The 17,102-nt window shown below is 38.5% G+C and overlaps 1 protein-coding gene and 2 long non-coding RNA genes across 3 annotated transcripts; 1 reads left to right on the top strand and 2 right to left on the bottom strand.

Annotated features, from left to right (window-relative positions):
- Window positions 1-704: 704 nt before the first annotated feature.
- On the bottom strand, window positions 705-3,068 carry LOC130097751 (uncharacterized). The gene is made up of 4 exons (XR_008808340.1): window positions 2,861-3,068; window positions 1,200-1,469; window positions 965-1,119; window positions 705-843 (listed from the first exon to the last, which is right to left on the bottom strand). It is a non-coding gene; the product is annotated as an uncharacterized LOC130097751 (long non-coding RNA).
- Window positions 3,069-7,694: 4,626 nt separating this feature from the next.
- LOC130097752 (uncharacterized) lies at window positions 7,695-8,260 on the top strand. Its single transcript, XR_008808341.1, has 3 exons — window positions 7,695-7,818; window positions 7,922-8,062; window positions 8,156-8,260. It is a non-coding gene; the product is annotated as an uncharacterized LOC130097752 (long non-coding RNA).
- Window positions 8,261-11,241: 2,981 nt separating this feature from the next.
- LOC130097709 (G2/M phase-specific E3 ubiquitin-protein ligase-like) lies at window positions 11,242-13,890 on the bottom strand. The gene is made up of 6 exons (XM_056264650.1): window positions 13,544-13,890; window positions 13,236-13,417; window positions 13,006-13,163; window positions 12,624-12,838; window positions 12,308-12,486; window positions 11,242-11,349 (listed from the first exon to the last, which is right to left on the bottom strand). Exons 1-6 carry the CDS (start codon window positions 13,614-13,616, stop codon window positions 11,242-11,244), a joined length of 915 nt encoding a protein of 304 aa, XP_056120625.1. The 5' UTR covers window positions 13,617-13,890.
- Window positions 13,891-17,102: the final 3,212 nt, after the last annotated feature.

Here is a 17,102-nt window from a genome sequence, read left to right on the forward strand (position 1 = left end):
AAAAACAATGTACAAATACATTTCTCAAAACACCATACTCTTGGATGAGGTCATCCTCTTTTTCACCCAGATAACAGATCAAACAACGGAGGACAACGTCTCTCATCATGTCGATGTTTTTATCGGGATTCTGATCGGGAAGTTTGTAAATTAGCATCACCCAAAAATAATGAACAAATATTGATATGTTATGAAAGTAACTTACCTGCAGTATGGGATCAATAGCTAGCTCCGTAGTGTCCGACGTTTTGAGCCATTCCTTCGCACATTGCTTGATTTGTTCCCATCGAACTTCAGTAAAGGGCTGCGGACTTTTCCCAGCATCTTTTCCGACATGATCGAATACACTTTACGGGTGTTAATTGAGCTTAATCCCCGTTATCAGATGAAGATGCGCTGCTTACGTCCTCCTCCATGTTTACATGTGCGTAGTGATATTAACTTGATTTTGGCTGTGACCTACTTACATTTTCGATGCTGATTGGTTGAAAATCTAGCTAAACAGTTTTATATGTCTCAATACGCAGTCAATATAGTGCGCCAATAAATTACACTTTTCTCATTAACTGCAGGATAATGCGTGGAGAACTTTTTGCTTGGATACCTTTTATTAACGTTGAGCATATTGAGCAAAAGAAAATGTAGTGGCCCGTTCGTCGGAACGAAACTGAACGATACAGCTCACGTACAGCGGCCTAAAGGTCTTTGAACTCACTTCTCGTCAGTGGCTTCTGAGTGTTAGTGAACAGAGGCTTGAATGCCATCCAGTTGTTTTCCACTGTCTGCCAAATTGATCCACATGAATTCATTCCTGCCTTAAACTGTGAAACCATGCTAGCAGGCCTGGGGTAACAAACAGATAACAATGTTTATTTACGTTTAACTGCACTGTTATAAAATTGTTTTAGGTTTGATTACTAAATTGCAGTTTGATATTGACTTAAGATATGTTGGCTTCTTTTACCTAAGATAAATAAAGTGTTTAATGACCAGGCTGTAAACTCTGGGCATTTCAGGAAGGCCAGCATTGTAGATCGAGGGTACACCACATTCTGCAATCCAGTCTCCAAGAGAGGCCTTCAGTGAAATTAGGTCTCCCACACTTTTGCACTGCTTGATCTAAAAAGACCAGTTTTAGACAATATTAGATTACCATTTAATTTTTCATCAGGATAAACATATAGGTGATAATAGGCTACCTGTTGCAACTTTAACTGCACTTCATCATCTGGCAAGTCATGAAAATCAAACCTATCCAACTGCCCTTCCTGTCCACACATCAACAAATACAAAGCCGGATGAAGGGCTTTAATGCCTGGGCCTCCATGAATCAGTGACCAAGCAATGAGTTTCCCACACGTGTAAAACCGGTTCTGTTCTAAGGCTGACTGGTTGTAGGCAAAAAAAAAACCTGGCCTTGCTTTCCTTCAAAAATTCCAAGTGCTGACTGTGCCTCGATCATTAAGAGCCTGATGGAAGGAAAATTATATTGGTTGTAACATTATATACATTTTCAACTCAAAGTAGTCTATTACTAGTTGTTTCAGTTTATTACTTCAAATAAAGGTAGAATTAGTTTAAATGTATAAACAAAGAAAAATATTTTGTGGATGAACTGTAGCACACAGAATAAGTACATTTCTTTTAGTTTGAGCATTTCTGAATATTAGAAAGGGAATTCAATATTTCTGGATCTTTGAGATATAAGTTAATTGTACTATTAAAATGTACTGTAACTTTCAGAACAGAAAACTTCCCCCCAAGCTGATTATCCCTAGTATCATACCTCACAATATCAAGTCTGACTTGTACCCATGAGTTTAGCCCTTAATATTTTGTTTCAAAGATTATTCACACCAGGAAAGTCCGATAGTTCACTTGCTTTGGTCCGGACCAAATAATTTTTTTTTTTTTTTTTTGGTATGGTTCGCTTTCACACTGCTCTTTTTGCAAGTGAACCAAATTTTGTAAACAAAACCACACGTGTGCTAAGGTCGTCCATTCATTGGACAGGGATTCTCAAGTAGGGAAATCAGGAAGTGCAAAAAAGGCTCAGCATGGAGATATTTCGTACTGCAATATTGGTTATTTTACTAATTTTGTGTTATTCTGTACAAACGCAATATGAAGAAACTGCGCAGAAGACGGATAAAGTATAAAGTTTTGAAAGAGAGGGGCTATGTTCACACATTCAAATAATGAGATTCTTATTGTATATACTGCTAACAAGTGCTGTCAATGTTAACGCTTGCGATTAAGTTTGTCCAGTTTAACGCAGCGTCATCCTTGTATTGTAACTATCGTTACATTATATGAACTGCTAAAGCTTTTTTTGCATCTATGCGCGATTAGACTAAAGAGAACGCTCTGTATGTGAATGTCCTGATGCACACACTCATTAATTCATTCCATTCCAATGACGCACACACGACGCGCAGAAAGACGCGCAACAGTATCGTGTGGCCAGACAGCGCGCCGGAATGGAATTCTCTTTCGCACTTGAACAACAATAACACAAACCATTATGCCAAAATCTCCGACTACGGAAGCCTGTTCACTCAAAGGCGCAGTGCTTTCTTGCAATTGGGCCGGTTCATGTTCACACCGTAAACGAACCGTACCAGAGTTCGTTTGGAACCGTACCGAGACCACCTCTTCAGCTGGGTCTCGGTTCGGTTGTTTGGTCTGCCCCCGAGTTCGATTGCTGTATTCACACCTGCTCAAAAGGTCCGCACCAAGGGGGGAAACGAACTAGAGTTCGATTCAATCGAACCAAACAAGGCAGGTGTGAATACACCCTCAGTTTTTCAAGATCCAACATTTGTACCCCCAGTCTAGCAGTACAAGTGTTTATACCAACCTAAAGAACTCTCTTTGTGGCCCACCATGATCTTCAGCAGACTCTCCAACAAACTCAATTCGTGAGTTCTGTTCCAAGCAAACTAGGACTTTGACAGAGCTTGACAGGCACTGGGAAGAATTTTTGACCGTCTTGCAACAACAATGGCACAATTTTGATGGTCAAGGTGGTCTTTCTGGAATGATCTCAGAATGTCAGCCAAATCTGCTTCTTCCTAAATAAAGGTTGAGAAATTTAACAGAATATTATTATTAGCTATACATTTCATGCAAAGTGTTTGGGCCCAGTTCCCCGATAACGCTCACTCTTAGCGCGCTAAGAAGACTCAAAAGATATATCTTACCAAAGTTGTTTAAGTTCCTAAGTGTGTTCCCCGAAGTGTCCCTTAGGAAGCTTCTTAACACGCTGCGTCTTACGTTCGACGTTACAAAGGCGCTGTCCCACGTGAATGTCCTGAATCAGCTGGCATCGATTGCTCAGGAATCGATTTTCCACTTCGCGCGAAGGTGTATTACGGCGTTAAGAAAGACAACACGTTATATGCAAATGAAACATTCCTCAAATTATTCCAGTAATATTTATTTTAACATAGTTTAAGTTATCAGTAAAATATATTAATTAAAATATCAAATTGTGATATGTCAAAATGTTTGAGGTGACCGATCAAAGCAGGATTTATGTTCACAGAAGCGCGAGCCGCGCGCGAATCCCAACGCGACGCTTCACGAGATAAGATGCAAGTGGCAAAACTAAACAGCTGTTTTACGATAGAAGTTTTAAACGACCGACATAAATAATCAGTTTGCAAAGACTGTATCAATCAAAGCTCAGCTTCGGGAAGGGGATATTTACAGGTAAAGATAAAGAGACTGAGAGAAGAAGAACGAGAGAAGGAGATGGAGATGAGAGAGGAGAGCAGGTAAAGCAATACTGTGCCCAGAATGAGAATAACTTTATTGCAGTGGATTCCCATTTAACACAGATATACATAGCCTAAGTTCTTTGACAATGACAGTGGAAAAATAATATGCCCCCGAGCAAGATCACTTTTGGGACCTCTGTATTTATAAAACCCTGTGTACGGCTTTTGCACTGAATAGAAAATTATATTTTTGAAAAATACAATGAATTACAAGGCTGTACAGAAGAGTGCACAATTGCAGACTTATATACTGAGGTTTTCATTACATTATTTTAATATAGACAGTCGGGAACTAAAGTGGGCCGGTCTAAGGCATGAAACTTCAGGGCTGAAAATGAGTCCCACTCCGGGCCTGAAACCTCTCACTCAAAGAGCAAACCTACACACCAAATCTCCAAAACCATAAGCTATTTCTCAGCCTTTGACTCAGTTTTCAATTGCATAAAACACTTTTTCAAAACACTACATACAATTCTCTAACCAATCGAAATGGTACACTTATTCACCAGGTCACACACACACTCCTCATATGTGCAAACACTAATTGCTTTACTGATCACTAACCAATCACTGCTTTACTGTAGTATAAGCCTATAATAGGTCAAAGGTCAGATTACCTGTTTGAACAATGGATGCCAACACAGAGACCCCCCACACTCAATTGTGTTCTTTACTGTATTCTAAAGAATATACTTTTGGTTTACATATGTTTATGGTTTTGTTGTATGCTACTGTATACAACAGTAATGTTTGGCCTAATAAATATCTTCTGTTTCTACATTGCATTGGTGATTACAGTGTACTTGTTACCCCTCTCAGAAGATTACTTTCACTGTAGAACATTGTATTGAAATGTAGATATAAGTGTAAGAATGACCAAAGAGCTTTAGATTTAGAAAAACAATGTTTACAAGGTATATCCAAAAATGCACTATTATGAAATAAATGTTTGTCATTTGATGCAAATGTTTCATTCTTACATGTGTTTATGACATTTTTGAAGGAGATGTGAGGCATTTTGCATTTTGTGTGTGAAGTTTTGGGAATTGTGTGTAGAGTTTTGAAAAAATGTGACATAGTTGGTCAGTTACTAGACACCACCATGCTTACCCATTTATAGATCTTAGCCATTTAGAGCCAAATTGTTTGCCAGATTTTAATTACTATCAAAAGTGATTGCCAATTTAAACTCTTTAATGACATTACGAAATAGCCTCGGCTAATTACCACCATATTAGTTCTGATACCAAATAAAGTCAACTTCATAAATAGGCCTGCCATTGCGAACCTATTTTATTATTAGTCTTAAAATGTCCATAAAATATAAAATCATTGTTGAGACACAACATCGTCAACATACCATAGTTTGACTTTTACTGCGCTGCGCTGATTTCTAAAGACTGCTGCACAGTGGCGGCGACTAGCGTCTTGAGCTCAAACAACGCTAAGAGAGAGCTTACGAATGGTCCAGACCAACCTTACGAAAGTGTGACTTACAGAAGATATACTTAGCGTACGAACGTGTCGGGAATCGTGCCATAAGGTTAAGAGAGAGGTTAAGGTATAGGTTAAGAACTACTTAGCGATAAGAAAGTTTTGGGGAACCGGGCCCTGACCGTTATCAGTTTGTAGCAGTAAATGAAGAGATGTCCTATCGATCACAAGTTCAGTATGGCGTACCACAAGGCTCAGTACTAGGACCGTTGCTGTTCACTCTGTACATGCTACCCTTAGGAGATATCATTAGGAAACATGGAGTTAGCTTTCACTGTTATGCCGATGATACTCAGCTGTATATTTCTTCAAAACCTAATGAAACTTACCAATTCACAAAATTAACGGAATGCATAGCTGATATAAAAAATTGGATGACTAGTAATTTCCTACTACTAAATTCTGAAAAGACAGAGATTCTAATTATTGGACAAAAAACTTGCACATGTAATAACCTAGAATACTGTCTAACACTTGATGGCTGCTCTGTTAAGTCTTCGTCTAGGAACCTGGGTGTGCTCTTTGATACCAACCTTTCTTTTGAAAGCCGCGTGTCTAGTATCTGTAAAACTGCATTTTTCCATCTTAAAAATATATCTTAAATACGCCATATGCTCTCATTGGGAAATGCGGAACAATTAGTTCATGCGTTCATGACCTCAAGGCTAGATTATTGTAATGCTCTACTGGGTGGTTGCCCTGCACGCTTAATAAACAAACTACAGCTGGTCCAAAACGCAGCAGCTCGAGTTCTTACCAGAACCAGGAAATATGACAATATTAGCCCGGTTCTGTCAACACTGCATTGGCTGCCTATTAAACATCGTATACATTTTAAAATATTGTTGATTACTTACAAAGCACTAAATGGTTTAGCTCCGCAGTACTTGAGCGAGCTCTTAACGCATTATAGTCCTTCACGTTTATTGCGATCTCAAAATTCCAGCCAGTTGATAATACCTAGAATATCAAAATCGACTGCTGGCGGTAGATCCTTTTCCTATTTAGCAGGTTTTCCCGCAGCCTGCCGGATCCAGGCCATATCCAGATCTGACGAAGGAGATTCGCCTGGACCCGATGACAATGCAGTGCTGAAGTGTCAACTATCCTCTCCCTACAGATAAAGCGTTGTGAATTTCGGTTTGCGTACCCCGAAGTGATAAAATAAAACAAAATTCTGTATCAAAATTTATAGGCAAGACAAGTAGTTTGTTTAGGCATGGGTTGTATGGAATTACAAACCTGCGCACATATTTTCAAAAGGACATAACTATAGAATCAATTCTGAATGTGCATGTGAACGCCGTCAGCGTTAATCACAGGTTCGCGTTTAAAGTCTGATCATTTCAACGGAGGTGAATCAATCAAAATTAACTTTAGCTAGAAATAACATTATTCAAGAACCGCTATAAAACCAAAACAATCTCTGTTACCTTAAATTATATGTTTATCTCTGTAAAGCTGCTTTGAAACAATCCATTGTTAAAAGCGCTATACAAATGAAGATGACTTGACTTGACTAGTATGAATTGCAGCTGTACACACCCAGGTATCGGATCAGTACTCGGTATCGGCCGATACCCTGAGTCCAGGTATCGGGAAGGGAAAAAGGGTATCGGAACATCTCTACTATCAATATGGGCCAACTTTTCTAAAGAATGCTTTCAGCACCTTGTTGAATCAATGCCACGTAGAATTAAGGCAGTACTGAAGGCGAAAGGGTGTCAAACACAGTATTAGTATGGTGTTCCTAATAATCCTTTAGGTGAGTGTATTTGAGTTTGTTTTGTCGAACAAATGCTGAAGAGTAGACCTTGTGGTTAGGTTGTGGGTGGCTATAAATAAGTGTAGCCCTCTTTTAGTCTTGGGGTAATAGGCAAAACAGTAACACATTTTGGAGAGAGAGAGCACAGGAATTTTTTTGTCTCCAGCCCCAGTAGCACACATCCAGAACGAATAAGCTTAAATTGGTGTTTTATTGAATCAAAAGAAAAATATAAAAGGAAACATAAGCTTCAGGAGGGGGACAAAGGCCAACAAAATAAACAAAAAGGTGTCTAACTTAGCTTTAACCATAATTTACCTATACATAAAACAAAAAGAAAATAAATGACAAATGAACTTCCCTATCTCCCTGACTACACACAACCAGGAGAAAGGCAGTTTCAAACAAAAATGGCACCCACCTCCCTACAAGTTTCCTTAAAAGAAACTCTTAAATTCTGAACAAAGGTGTTCAACTAAATTCACAATTGCACCAATGATTAGCACTTGTCAGCAATTCCTGAGTGCATTCAATAATACAATTAAATAATAAAAGTTTGCAATTTTATATATATCCTTACAAAGGTATGATCTGACCAGAGAGCAGTTGACCCAGCTGAGAGAGACAGGAATGTCATGGACAGCTATTTCTACGACGACGTCTTCAGTATGGCGTTGAGACTAATTTTAGCACTATTTCAGACATTGACCTCGATGCACTGATTCGTTCGATTATCAGTCAAACACATAATGCTGGAGTCACACTTGTCCTCGGCAAGTAGGCTGCATATACATGTTAATGATATCTCATCATGTGTCATTTTGATGTCATGTGTGCTTATACTGATGATGCTGACATTGTTCAATTGCATTGTAGGAAGTCTGAGAAGTAGAGGACTCTCTATTCAAAGAAGGCTTGTCCGGGAGCGACTGGCAGTAGTTGACCCTGTTGGAACCATGATCCGTACAAGACATGCAATTAGGAGGAGAGTATACAATGTTAGAGGACCAAATCATCTATGGTATCCATTTCAATGGTATTGGTATGTATCACTCATATTATGCAGACAAAATACACATCAATTTTTACAAAACTTTTTTTTAATTTTTTGTAGGCACATTGATTCGAACCACAAATTAATTGCATGGAGATTTGTGTTCCATGGGTGCATTGATGGTTATAGCCGGACTGTTATTTACCTTGAGTGCTGTAGCAACAATGAGTTTTGCTTTGGGGAAATTATTAACTCAAATGGGGAATATTATTCATTAGATAATGAATATGTAATCGCATACATAAATTAAATTATCCCAAATAGGGAATAGACTAAACCTCACAATATATGAAAAAATTAACACGATTGCTCGTAGTAATTATTAATATCAAGGTCGGTAACATCAGATTAATTATCAGGGTAAATTTACATGTGTTTCCAATTTAGTTATCCGTCAAGCTGTCCGTCCAGCGGACTGGAGCCGAAAACTTCCTTATATCACAATATTACCTGCCTGTAAACAGAGTGAATACTTTCCTGTGGCCACAAGGAAATATTTTCTCGTGTACGGCACTTTCGATATTCTAAGTCAAACAGGGTAGAGCTTGGCAACTTTTAGATCTTTGACATCTACAGAGGCTTCAAAGTATGGGACAATGAGACAGATTCAATTCAAAAGGTTATGAATTTAATAACACAACTAATGATTACACAAACTACTTTAATCACGCAGGAGTAAATATGCATATCAAAACAAACAGTTAACAAAAGATTGCAATACGACGTATTTGGAGAGAGAAAGTTAGAGTGTGAGAGAGTGAGAGAGAGAACAGTTCAAAACAGTTCACAATAGTTCAACACGAGACCCCAAAGGTTTCTAAATTAATCTGAACAACCTAAGGCAGCACTTAATTGAGATTTGTACGTTACTTGCTTTAATGGCCCTGTCTTGTGCGGCTGGTTTGAAAAGAAGCGTGAGCTCGATGTCCGAGGGTTCTTCCGGTCGGAGGTAGATGTTGCGATTGCTTCAGCTGCGGCCCGTACGAGAAACGATAAATCTTAAACTCGTTTCGTTCGCGAATACACTGAACGAAGGAAAACTATCAAACTGAGGTAGCTCAAATAAAAGAAAACTTAGATTAAAACAAAGTAGGAAAACGACGACGAAGAATAAGCAGAACTCCGACGGGAGTTCGCAGGAAATTTGGAATCTCTCTCTGGCTGAGAAAACTGCGCAGAAGAGAATGTGGCGGGGTGTTTTGAAGGAGCTCGAGACACACCTTTCTTACGTGTCTGATCCAATCGTTTGGGAGAAGGCGTGTCGGCAAACCTTGTGGTTCGCGAAGTACACGCCTTCCGGGTCATGTGCCTAGCAGATAAAAATTTAGTAACAATACACTTCTAAACTAGGATTAATAAAAGTATGCCTCATGTTGCACTTTGGGTCAGGAATTTGATATCAATGCAATTTTCTGATCACAACGATATCGCGCACGATAGAGTTGTACGTTAGTAAGATTAAGATACATGATTTTTCGTGATTAGACGCATATCAAATTGATTACATATCATAAAAGCTTACAGTAATACCAGTTTTGTCACAAGGGAATCATGAAACACAACCAGACAACATTTTATACATTTGAAACGTTACTTTTAACCACACGTGGTCGTGAATGATTGTCTCTTTGTGTGTGTAAGTGTATTGAGAGTTCATTGAACGGTGGTGGCGGGGGTGAACTCGGGACCAGTCCCGTGTGAGCTCTTCCGAATTTGATGAGTTTAACATCTGTTACAATGGCCAGTTGTCTAATTAGACAATCCTCAGCTCTGTGTGTGTATGAGGTATCCCCACGGGATCTTCAGCTTACTGGTCGATGACTCACATGTGCAATAGTAGTTCTTTGTTTACTTATCAGAGAAAAACGCCTCGTGGCACATCAGTATCGGTAATTCAATTAAGTCCAAGCACCATTCGCTTCGTGTGGTAGTTCATGGAAAGAGAGAAGCTTTGTGGGTGACTCAGTAATCTAATCAACAGTCACAGGACCCCTACTCTGTCACAGTCTCTGAATTACAAGAATGCAAAACCAGCAGTTTAGGAAAATGGCAGACTTGACTATCTGATTATTGCTACAGTGCTGTACAAACAACAGAGCATCTACAGTAATAACCTTTTTTCAGCAGGGTGTTGCAAGATTTGGTTTGCCTTACAGAGTCAGGGGAGACAGAGGTGGTGAGAACATTGAAGTTGTCAGGTACATGATAGATAATCGAGGTAGTGAAAAAGGGAGTTTTATAGTGGGCCGAAGTGTTCATAATCAGAGAATTGAACGCCTTTGGGGTGATGTAAATAGGGTGGTGTCAGACTTCTACAAGCAACTTTTCCAGTACATGGAGCACTCTGAAATCTTGGACTCCACAAGTGAAGTCCATTTATGGGATTTGCATTTTGTGTACCTTAGGAGGATACAGCGGTCAGCGAGAGAATTTTGCCAACAGTGGAACCACCATACTTTAAGTTCAGGCCAATCCATGACACCCCTGGCTATGTGGTATACGGGTATGTTGTTGCAGCCAAATCTGGAGCTTCTCACACAGGAAAAAAACTGATGACTTTAGTATTGACTATGATGGCCCTGTAGTTCGGGAAGATAATGAGCAAATTATAGTTCCAGAAAGTAACCTAACATAATAATAATAATTCATTACATTTATATAGCGCTTTTCTAGGCACTCAAAGCGCTTCACATGGAAGGGGGAATCTAAATGCTGACAATGTTATCCGTTTACATGCTGCATGTAACCCACTTACAGATGATGGCAACCACGGCATTTATCACTATCTTTTTGTAATTGATTTTATTTCAGTTTGCAATTACAGAATGTCTTAAATATAATTATGGAATTGTACTTGTATTTACCTTTTATAAATCCTGCAATATTATCCTAAAACGCCTAAAAAAGGCCTACCCAAACTAAATCGCATGCTGTTCTTGAACCATTTGGAGTATATGCATGCTTTTGGTCTCTTTGAACACACTGAAAAGGGACCCAAGAAAACCGCACGAGTGCACTCAACAGAAGTTAGAAGGTAGGCTACACGTCAAAACAAACACAAACTCGACATAAGCTGACAAGTACACCTCAAAACAAACACATAACTCAGTAAATACAGTCAAATATGTTGTATAATATAATAAAACTTACTTGTCGAGGGTGACGTCTCCACCATCCAAAAACATATCCTCTGCTACCAAGTCAATGGATGAAACATCGCTCTCTTTATCAGAAATGTCATCTTCCGACTCGCACTGTCACGGTGAGTACACTATTCAATAACTTCTTCAAAGTAAGAAGTGTTTTTTTCTAGTTCTATTTGCCATTTTACACGTTACCTTCTTTCACTCTTAAACTCTTTCATTGCTGTCTTTGCGCACGGGCGCATGAATCATATGGTACTTTGCGCAATAATATGCGACGTGCCGCGTACGACACATCGGATCTTTAACAACTGGAATGTATTTTTTACAGTAACCCAATGAGCCTTTCTCCCATAAACTGAACAGTTAGGCATTTTATGTTTAAGAAATATGATTAGTTTTGAGATTATTTCATCCTGTATTTAAAGCATGTTTCCTAGTCTAGTGTGTATGGCATGTACAAATAAAATGTACCTTGTTATAGTTTTATAACAACAAAAAAGTTTTATTTGACAAACCATTGCGCAGTTTATTTGACAAACCATCATAACCGTGAACACAAACTTTTTAAGATAACATCACATTTGGAATTTTAATGAAGGACAAGAACTATTAACTGATTTCAAACACTTTAATTATCTCAGGTAAAATTTTCATCCACAAATGTAAATGTATAAAAACACAGCCTATTTTTTCTGTCTTCAAGAGAGAATTTGCATTGTAATACAAGTCCCTGTTGTTCATGAAGAAGAAAACAGCAAAAACAAAACTTATTAATTTTATTGATGGCTTAAAATGAACTGAAGCCCCTTAAATGTTGTTTTATTACTTTTCTTTATCCTTTGTTGTTGTTTTTCTTTTTATTAACTTTAATTTACTTTCTTCTCTCTAAAGTTGTGTATGTTATTTTACGTGCTCTGTTTCTGTTTACGTGCTCCATTCTGACTAAACCAGATATTGTTGTAAATTTTACACCTTAATAAAAAAAAAACTATGAAAACCCAAAGCCTTGGCAATTTTGAATTGCATATATCATGTTCTTTTTGAAGTCAATGTAATTTTGATTCACAGTTGGAAGAGAAATGCTGTTGGCACATATATTTGCTTTTGGCAATAGTGACAGCATCTCATTCTCTTCAACTGTGTGGAGGAAGTGAATGCTGGGGTGGGGTCTCAATCCCAGAGGTGGCATGGTTTTTAAACCAGTTGTAAAAAAGATGTCGCTGTCCTGCAGCTCACTGGGTTCATCTGTAGAATAATCAGTGGATAACATTTTTATGTTAAAAATCTATGGTCCCCAGAACGTGTCTGTGAAATTTCAGCATTTTTCATTAAACTAATAAGCATTTTAAAGGACATCTCTTAGGACTCAAAAATGACTTTACCTTCAATTTCAATCAACAGGGTTCTCCAGAAAGATAGAACAAGGTTTTCTGTGTTCCTTTTGGAAGAACCTGGCAGATTCAGTTCAGGCTCCATCAATGAAGAGAAGCTGCAGTAAGTGAACTGTTGAGGTTGATGGCACATAACTGCGGAAAAGGAAGTTGGATTTTCCTGCATTGCCTCCAGAACCCCCAGGGTTTTCAAACCTTCTTTGAATCTGACGAGTTATAATCAAACTTGAGTACAAGCCATAGTCAAGTGATGGCACCTAATTTTAAATATGCAGTTATGTAATTAATTAAATATACACTAACATACATTACAAATTATCAAATGCATTGTAAAATATAATCGACAATATGAATACTGTCCAGGAATGCACACCTTTCAAATGCAGACTGGTTGCGACCAAGACAGTACCAGTGTGCAGTGTCTAGGGCAACCTTCCTGGCTGTTTGATGGTCCTTGATAACTGCAAAAGTCCCAGCCATAACTATGATGGACTCTATATTTGTGAAGGCATCATAATCCCCGGAAGCCAACTATAACAAGGAAGCAACAGATTATTAAGAGAATATTTAAAGGATTAATACTATTTTGAACTAAAAACTTACTCTTTGCAAGTTGATGCAAAGCATCGGATCTGTAACCTCTTCAATAGCAATGACTGTGCCCTCAGGGTTAGTTGTCAGTGCTCTGAAGAGGCTTGGTGAAATAAACTGTGGTCCTGGTCCCCCATGCACAACAGAGAGGGCAATGGCAACACCAGCAAAGAAGTAATCATCATTCTGCATTGCTGAAAAACAATTATTTAAGATTATTGAATACTGATTATCATTGATTTTAAACCAATTTCAAGACTTAATAAAATATATTGGAATGTGTCAGTGCATGTTTATTCAGTTATCCACTGCTTATTTACATCTACTGTTGAAATTCAGGAATTTGGCTTCATCAGGACCAACAAATAATGCCCCCTGCTTAAGGTTCTCCATAAGCAGAGTGAGGAACTCCCCCCTCGGTCCACAAGAATCTATTGCTCCCTCACTTGCACCAGGTCATCCATAAGTTTTACATCGATCCTCTTCGATGGGCAGAATGACTTCATGGCCATGGTGAGTCTTGCACTTTCCCACATGTGTCTTCTACTAATATTAAAATAGGAAGCTCTGCTCTCATCAATTCCCTCTGCTTATCTATGATCCCTGTAATGTGTCTGTTGAGAAATGTAAGAAGCAATACAGTATGAACACATCATTATTCAGGAAAAACAAGTAAAACAGTAGAGTAACAGAATAATGTAATTATTTTATTAAAATGATGTACTATTCATTTTAATTGATTTAAAGGTCCCTTATTGTACACCTTTCTGAAGTTTTATTTTAGGTTTTGATGTCCTTAGGAGATGGTTTTTGGTACTTATACCGCAAATATATATTTATGGTATAAGTACCAAAAACCATCTCCTGTCTACTTAATATTCATGAGCCTCTTTTCTGATTGGCTTGTTGTTTTCTGAGAGAATAGGGTCATGTATGCTGTAGCCTGCTGTTACTTGGTGATGCTCACAAGTAAGGTAAATAAAACACCTGTGATTATGGTGATAAATTATTTGTTATTAAAAGCAAAAACATTCACAAACCACTGTTAATTTAACATAAAAGCAAGCATAGGCTACTACGTGCATGGTTTGGAATGACAGAAATAACGCAAAGTGCCACTACTGAACTGTTAGAAAAAAGTGATTCTTACCTTTCTTCCGAAGAAGTGAACTTAATGTCCTCTATTTCATTTGAGAATTGTAGAAATTCGCTGTCACTATCACTTTCGAAGAGTGCTGCGTATTGCCACTCCCTTGAACAATAAGTCTGAGCCTTAGCACAACACTTTTTTTTTCTACACAGCATCAACAACATATTATAGAGAACACTTCTATAAAGTATAACTGAAAAAGTATACCAAAGTCAAAGATGTTTTGGATTTTTACCTGTTGTTGTCTATTAGATTCCTAGAACTTCCCTCATTTAGCTGAGAACCAGAGGCTTGATCTGCATCATCATTTGACATCACACCAGAGCTGGGGATCATGGCAATGGAAGATGACGCAACGGATGGATCACCATCATTTAAAAGAATTCAATTCAATTCAAATTTATTTGTATAGCGCTTTTCACAATACATATTGTTTCAAAGCGGCTTTACAGAAAGTGCATTTCAGAAATGTACATAGAAAGACACAGTTTGTTAATCATGTATTCATTTTAGGGCATAACATATCGCCGGCGTTTAGTCGTCTCTTCACAGGCGTTTAGGCGTCTCATCGCAGGTATTGGGGCATCTGAAGTCTCCGTGAGAGGCTGGATACAAACTGGAGCTGACCAACGCTATTTACCTCGGGATGCTAACAACAGAAAAGCAGATGGGAAATAATTAGCGTAGCTGCTGTTCATAATATTAATGCATTCGATCTGATTCAACAGTGGTATAAAAGGTAAGCATTATGTGAATGCTTGGCTGAAGAGATGCGTCTTTAATCTAGTTTTGAACTGGGAGAGCGAGTCTGAGCCTCGAACAATATCAGGAAGGCTATTTCAGAGTTTAGGAGCTAAATGTGAGAACGCCCTCCCTCCTTTAGTGGACTTAGATATCCTAGGAATGACCAGAAGCCTCGAATTTAGTGATCTTAAAGAACGCGATGGATTGTAGGGCGATAGAAGGTCCATTAAATACACAGGAGCTAAACCATTTAGGGCTTTATAGGTCAGTAGTAGTACTTTGTAATTGATACGGAACTTGATAGGTAACCAGTGTAGAGATGATAAAATTGGTGTTATATGATCATATTTTCTTGACCTAGTAATAACTCTACCAGCTGCATTTTGCACTAACTGTAGCTTGTTAATTGCGGATGCAGGACAACCAGCTAATAAAGCATGACTGCATCTGACTGCTCCTCACAAATATAAATTATGACTGTAGTGGCCGTTTAGCAACAAAACAAAAGAAACTTAAATCAAACCATAAAAAACGACAACTTCTAACACCCTGGGCAGGTGATGTACGCAGGCAAGAAAATAAAATCACATTCCAGGCTGGATTCAGGGTTTGTGGCTGGTTTATTTCTTCAACTGAGCAAACAATACAACATCTCTCGCGCTGGTAAAAAACCATATGCCCATCACCCAGGTGCTACAGGCCACCTCCTACTTCCTACCTATATGTACCTTTACCTGTGCCCACTACTGCCCTCAGGTGTCCAAATCAAACATTGTAGTTATTAACCCTTGTGCTGCATTAGGGACATTTTTGGTCTTTTGCAGTTTAATTTCTTTGACCATTTTGGCTGTTTTAATGCAAATGGTATGTAATTTGGCAAAATTGTGACTTTTTAGATAAATGTAAAAAAAATTATCCCATTTTGCAAAATATGTATAACACACTCTGTGTAGAACAAATAGTAACACTCAGCACCATAATGGACAAAAATGTCCCATTGAAACCCATTAAAACGTCGTTTAAAGCCGGGGCCATCATTAATACACGAATCATGATTTATGTTGAAACATCCTTTCATTTTGAAGCAAAAGCATTATATTTGCATTATATAGTGTATTCCACCAGATGACGTCACTACATAGGTATTCCCTATGGGTGGAAATGCATGTTATTTTCCTGGTTTCCACTAGGGGCACTATTGACTGTTATGAAGCATTTTAATGGCTCAATGATCTGAAATTGTTTCTGAGTATGTGTGGATGTCTGAGAGCAATGTGTGTCTGCGTTGAAAAAAGTGTGTGTGTGTGTAGGGCCTAAATATAATAGGCGAGTGACAAATCACAATATCCTGAAGGTCATATTTTACCCTTTCTGTCTACTCTCTCTCTCTCTCTCTCTCTCTCTCTCTCTCTCTCTCTCTGTGTGTGTGTGTGTGTGGTGTATGATGTGTGTGTAGGCGTGTGTGTGAGCGTGTGTGTGTGTGTGTGTGTGTGTGCATTTAGCAAGAGAAAGCGCTTCTCACTGCATTGTTTTCTTTCGGTTTGATTCATGCGTATTTTACGCACAGAGATGAACCTTTGACACAGCTTCGTTTTTTTTTAGCAGTCTATGTTTCAAAATTAATTGATAATTTCTCACATACGTAGAGGCACAAACACAGCCATGCAGTCAGTCCTTAGACAATAATAACACCTTTCATCTTGCGGCAACACAAAGATGTAGCTGCGAGGAATCCAAAACAAAGTCTGCCTTTGTTTTGGATTAGACTAGTTGAGAAATCATACAAGTGCGGTTGATGCAAAAGTTATAAAGCTGTGCACATCTTTGGTGCGGCAATTACAAACTGAGCAGAAAATTCAGAGGAAAGTGGGTCTGCAGACACCCATGACAAGAGGAGGAGGGGGTGCAGTTTCTGCCCTAACAAAAAAAGAAAAATCTCCACCACCTCCTCAAAATGTGGCATTTACATCTGTAAGGAGCATGCA

Source organism: Rhinichthys klamathensis, unplaced genomic scaffold, assembly GCF_029890125.1.
Source record: "Rhinichthys klamathensis goyatoka isolate OS25496 unplaced genomic scaffold, OSU_Roscu_1.1 h1tg000223l_1, whole genome shotgun sequence".
In the NCBI taxonomy this organism is placed as follows: Eukaryota; Metazoa; Chordata; class Actinopteri; order Cypriniformes; family Leuciscidae; genus Rhinichthys; species Rhinichthys klamathensis.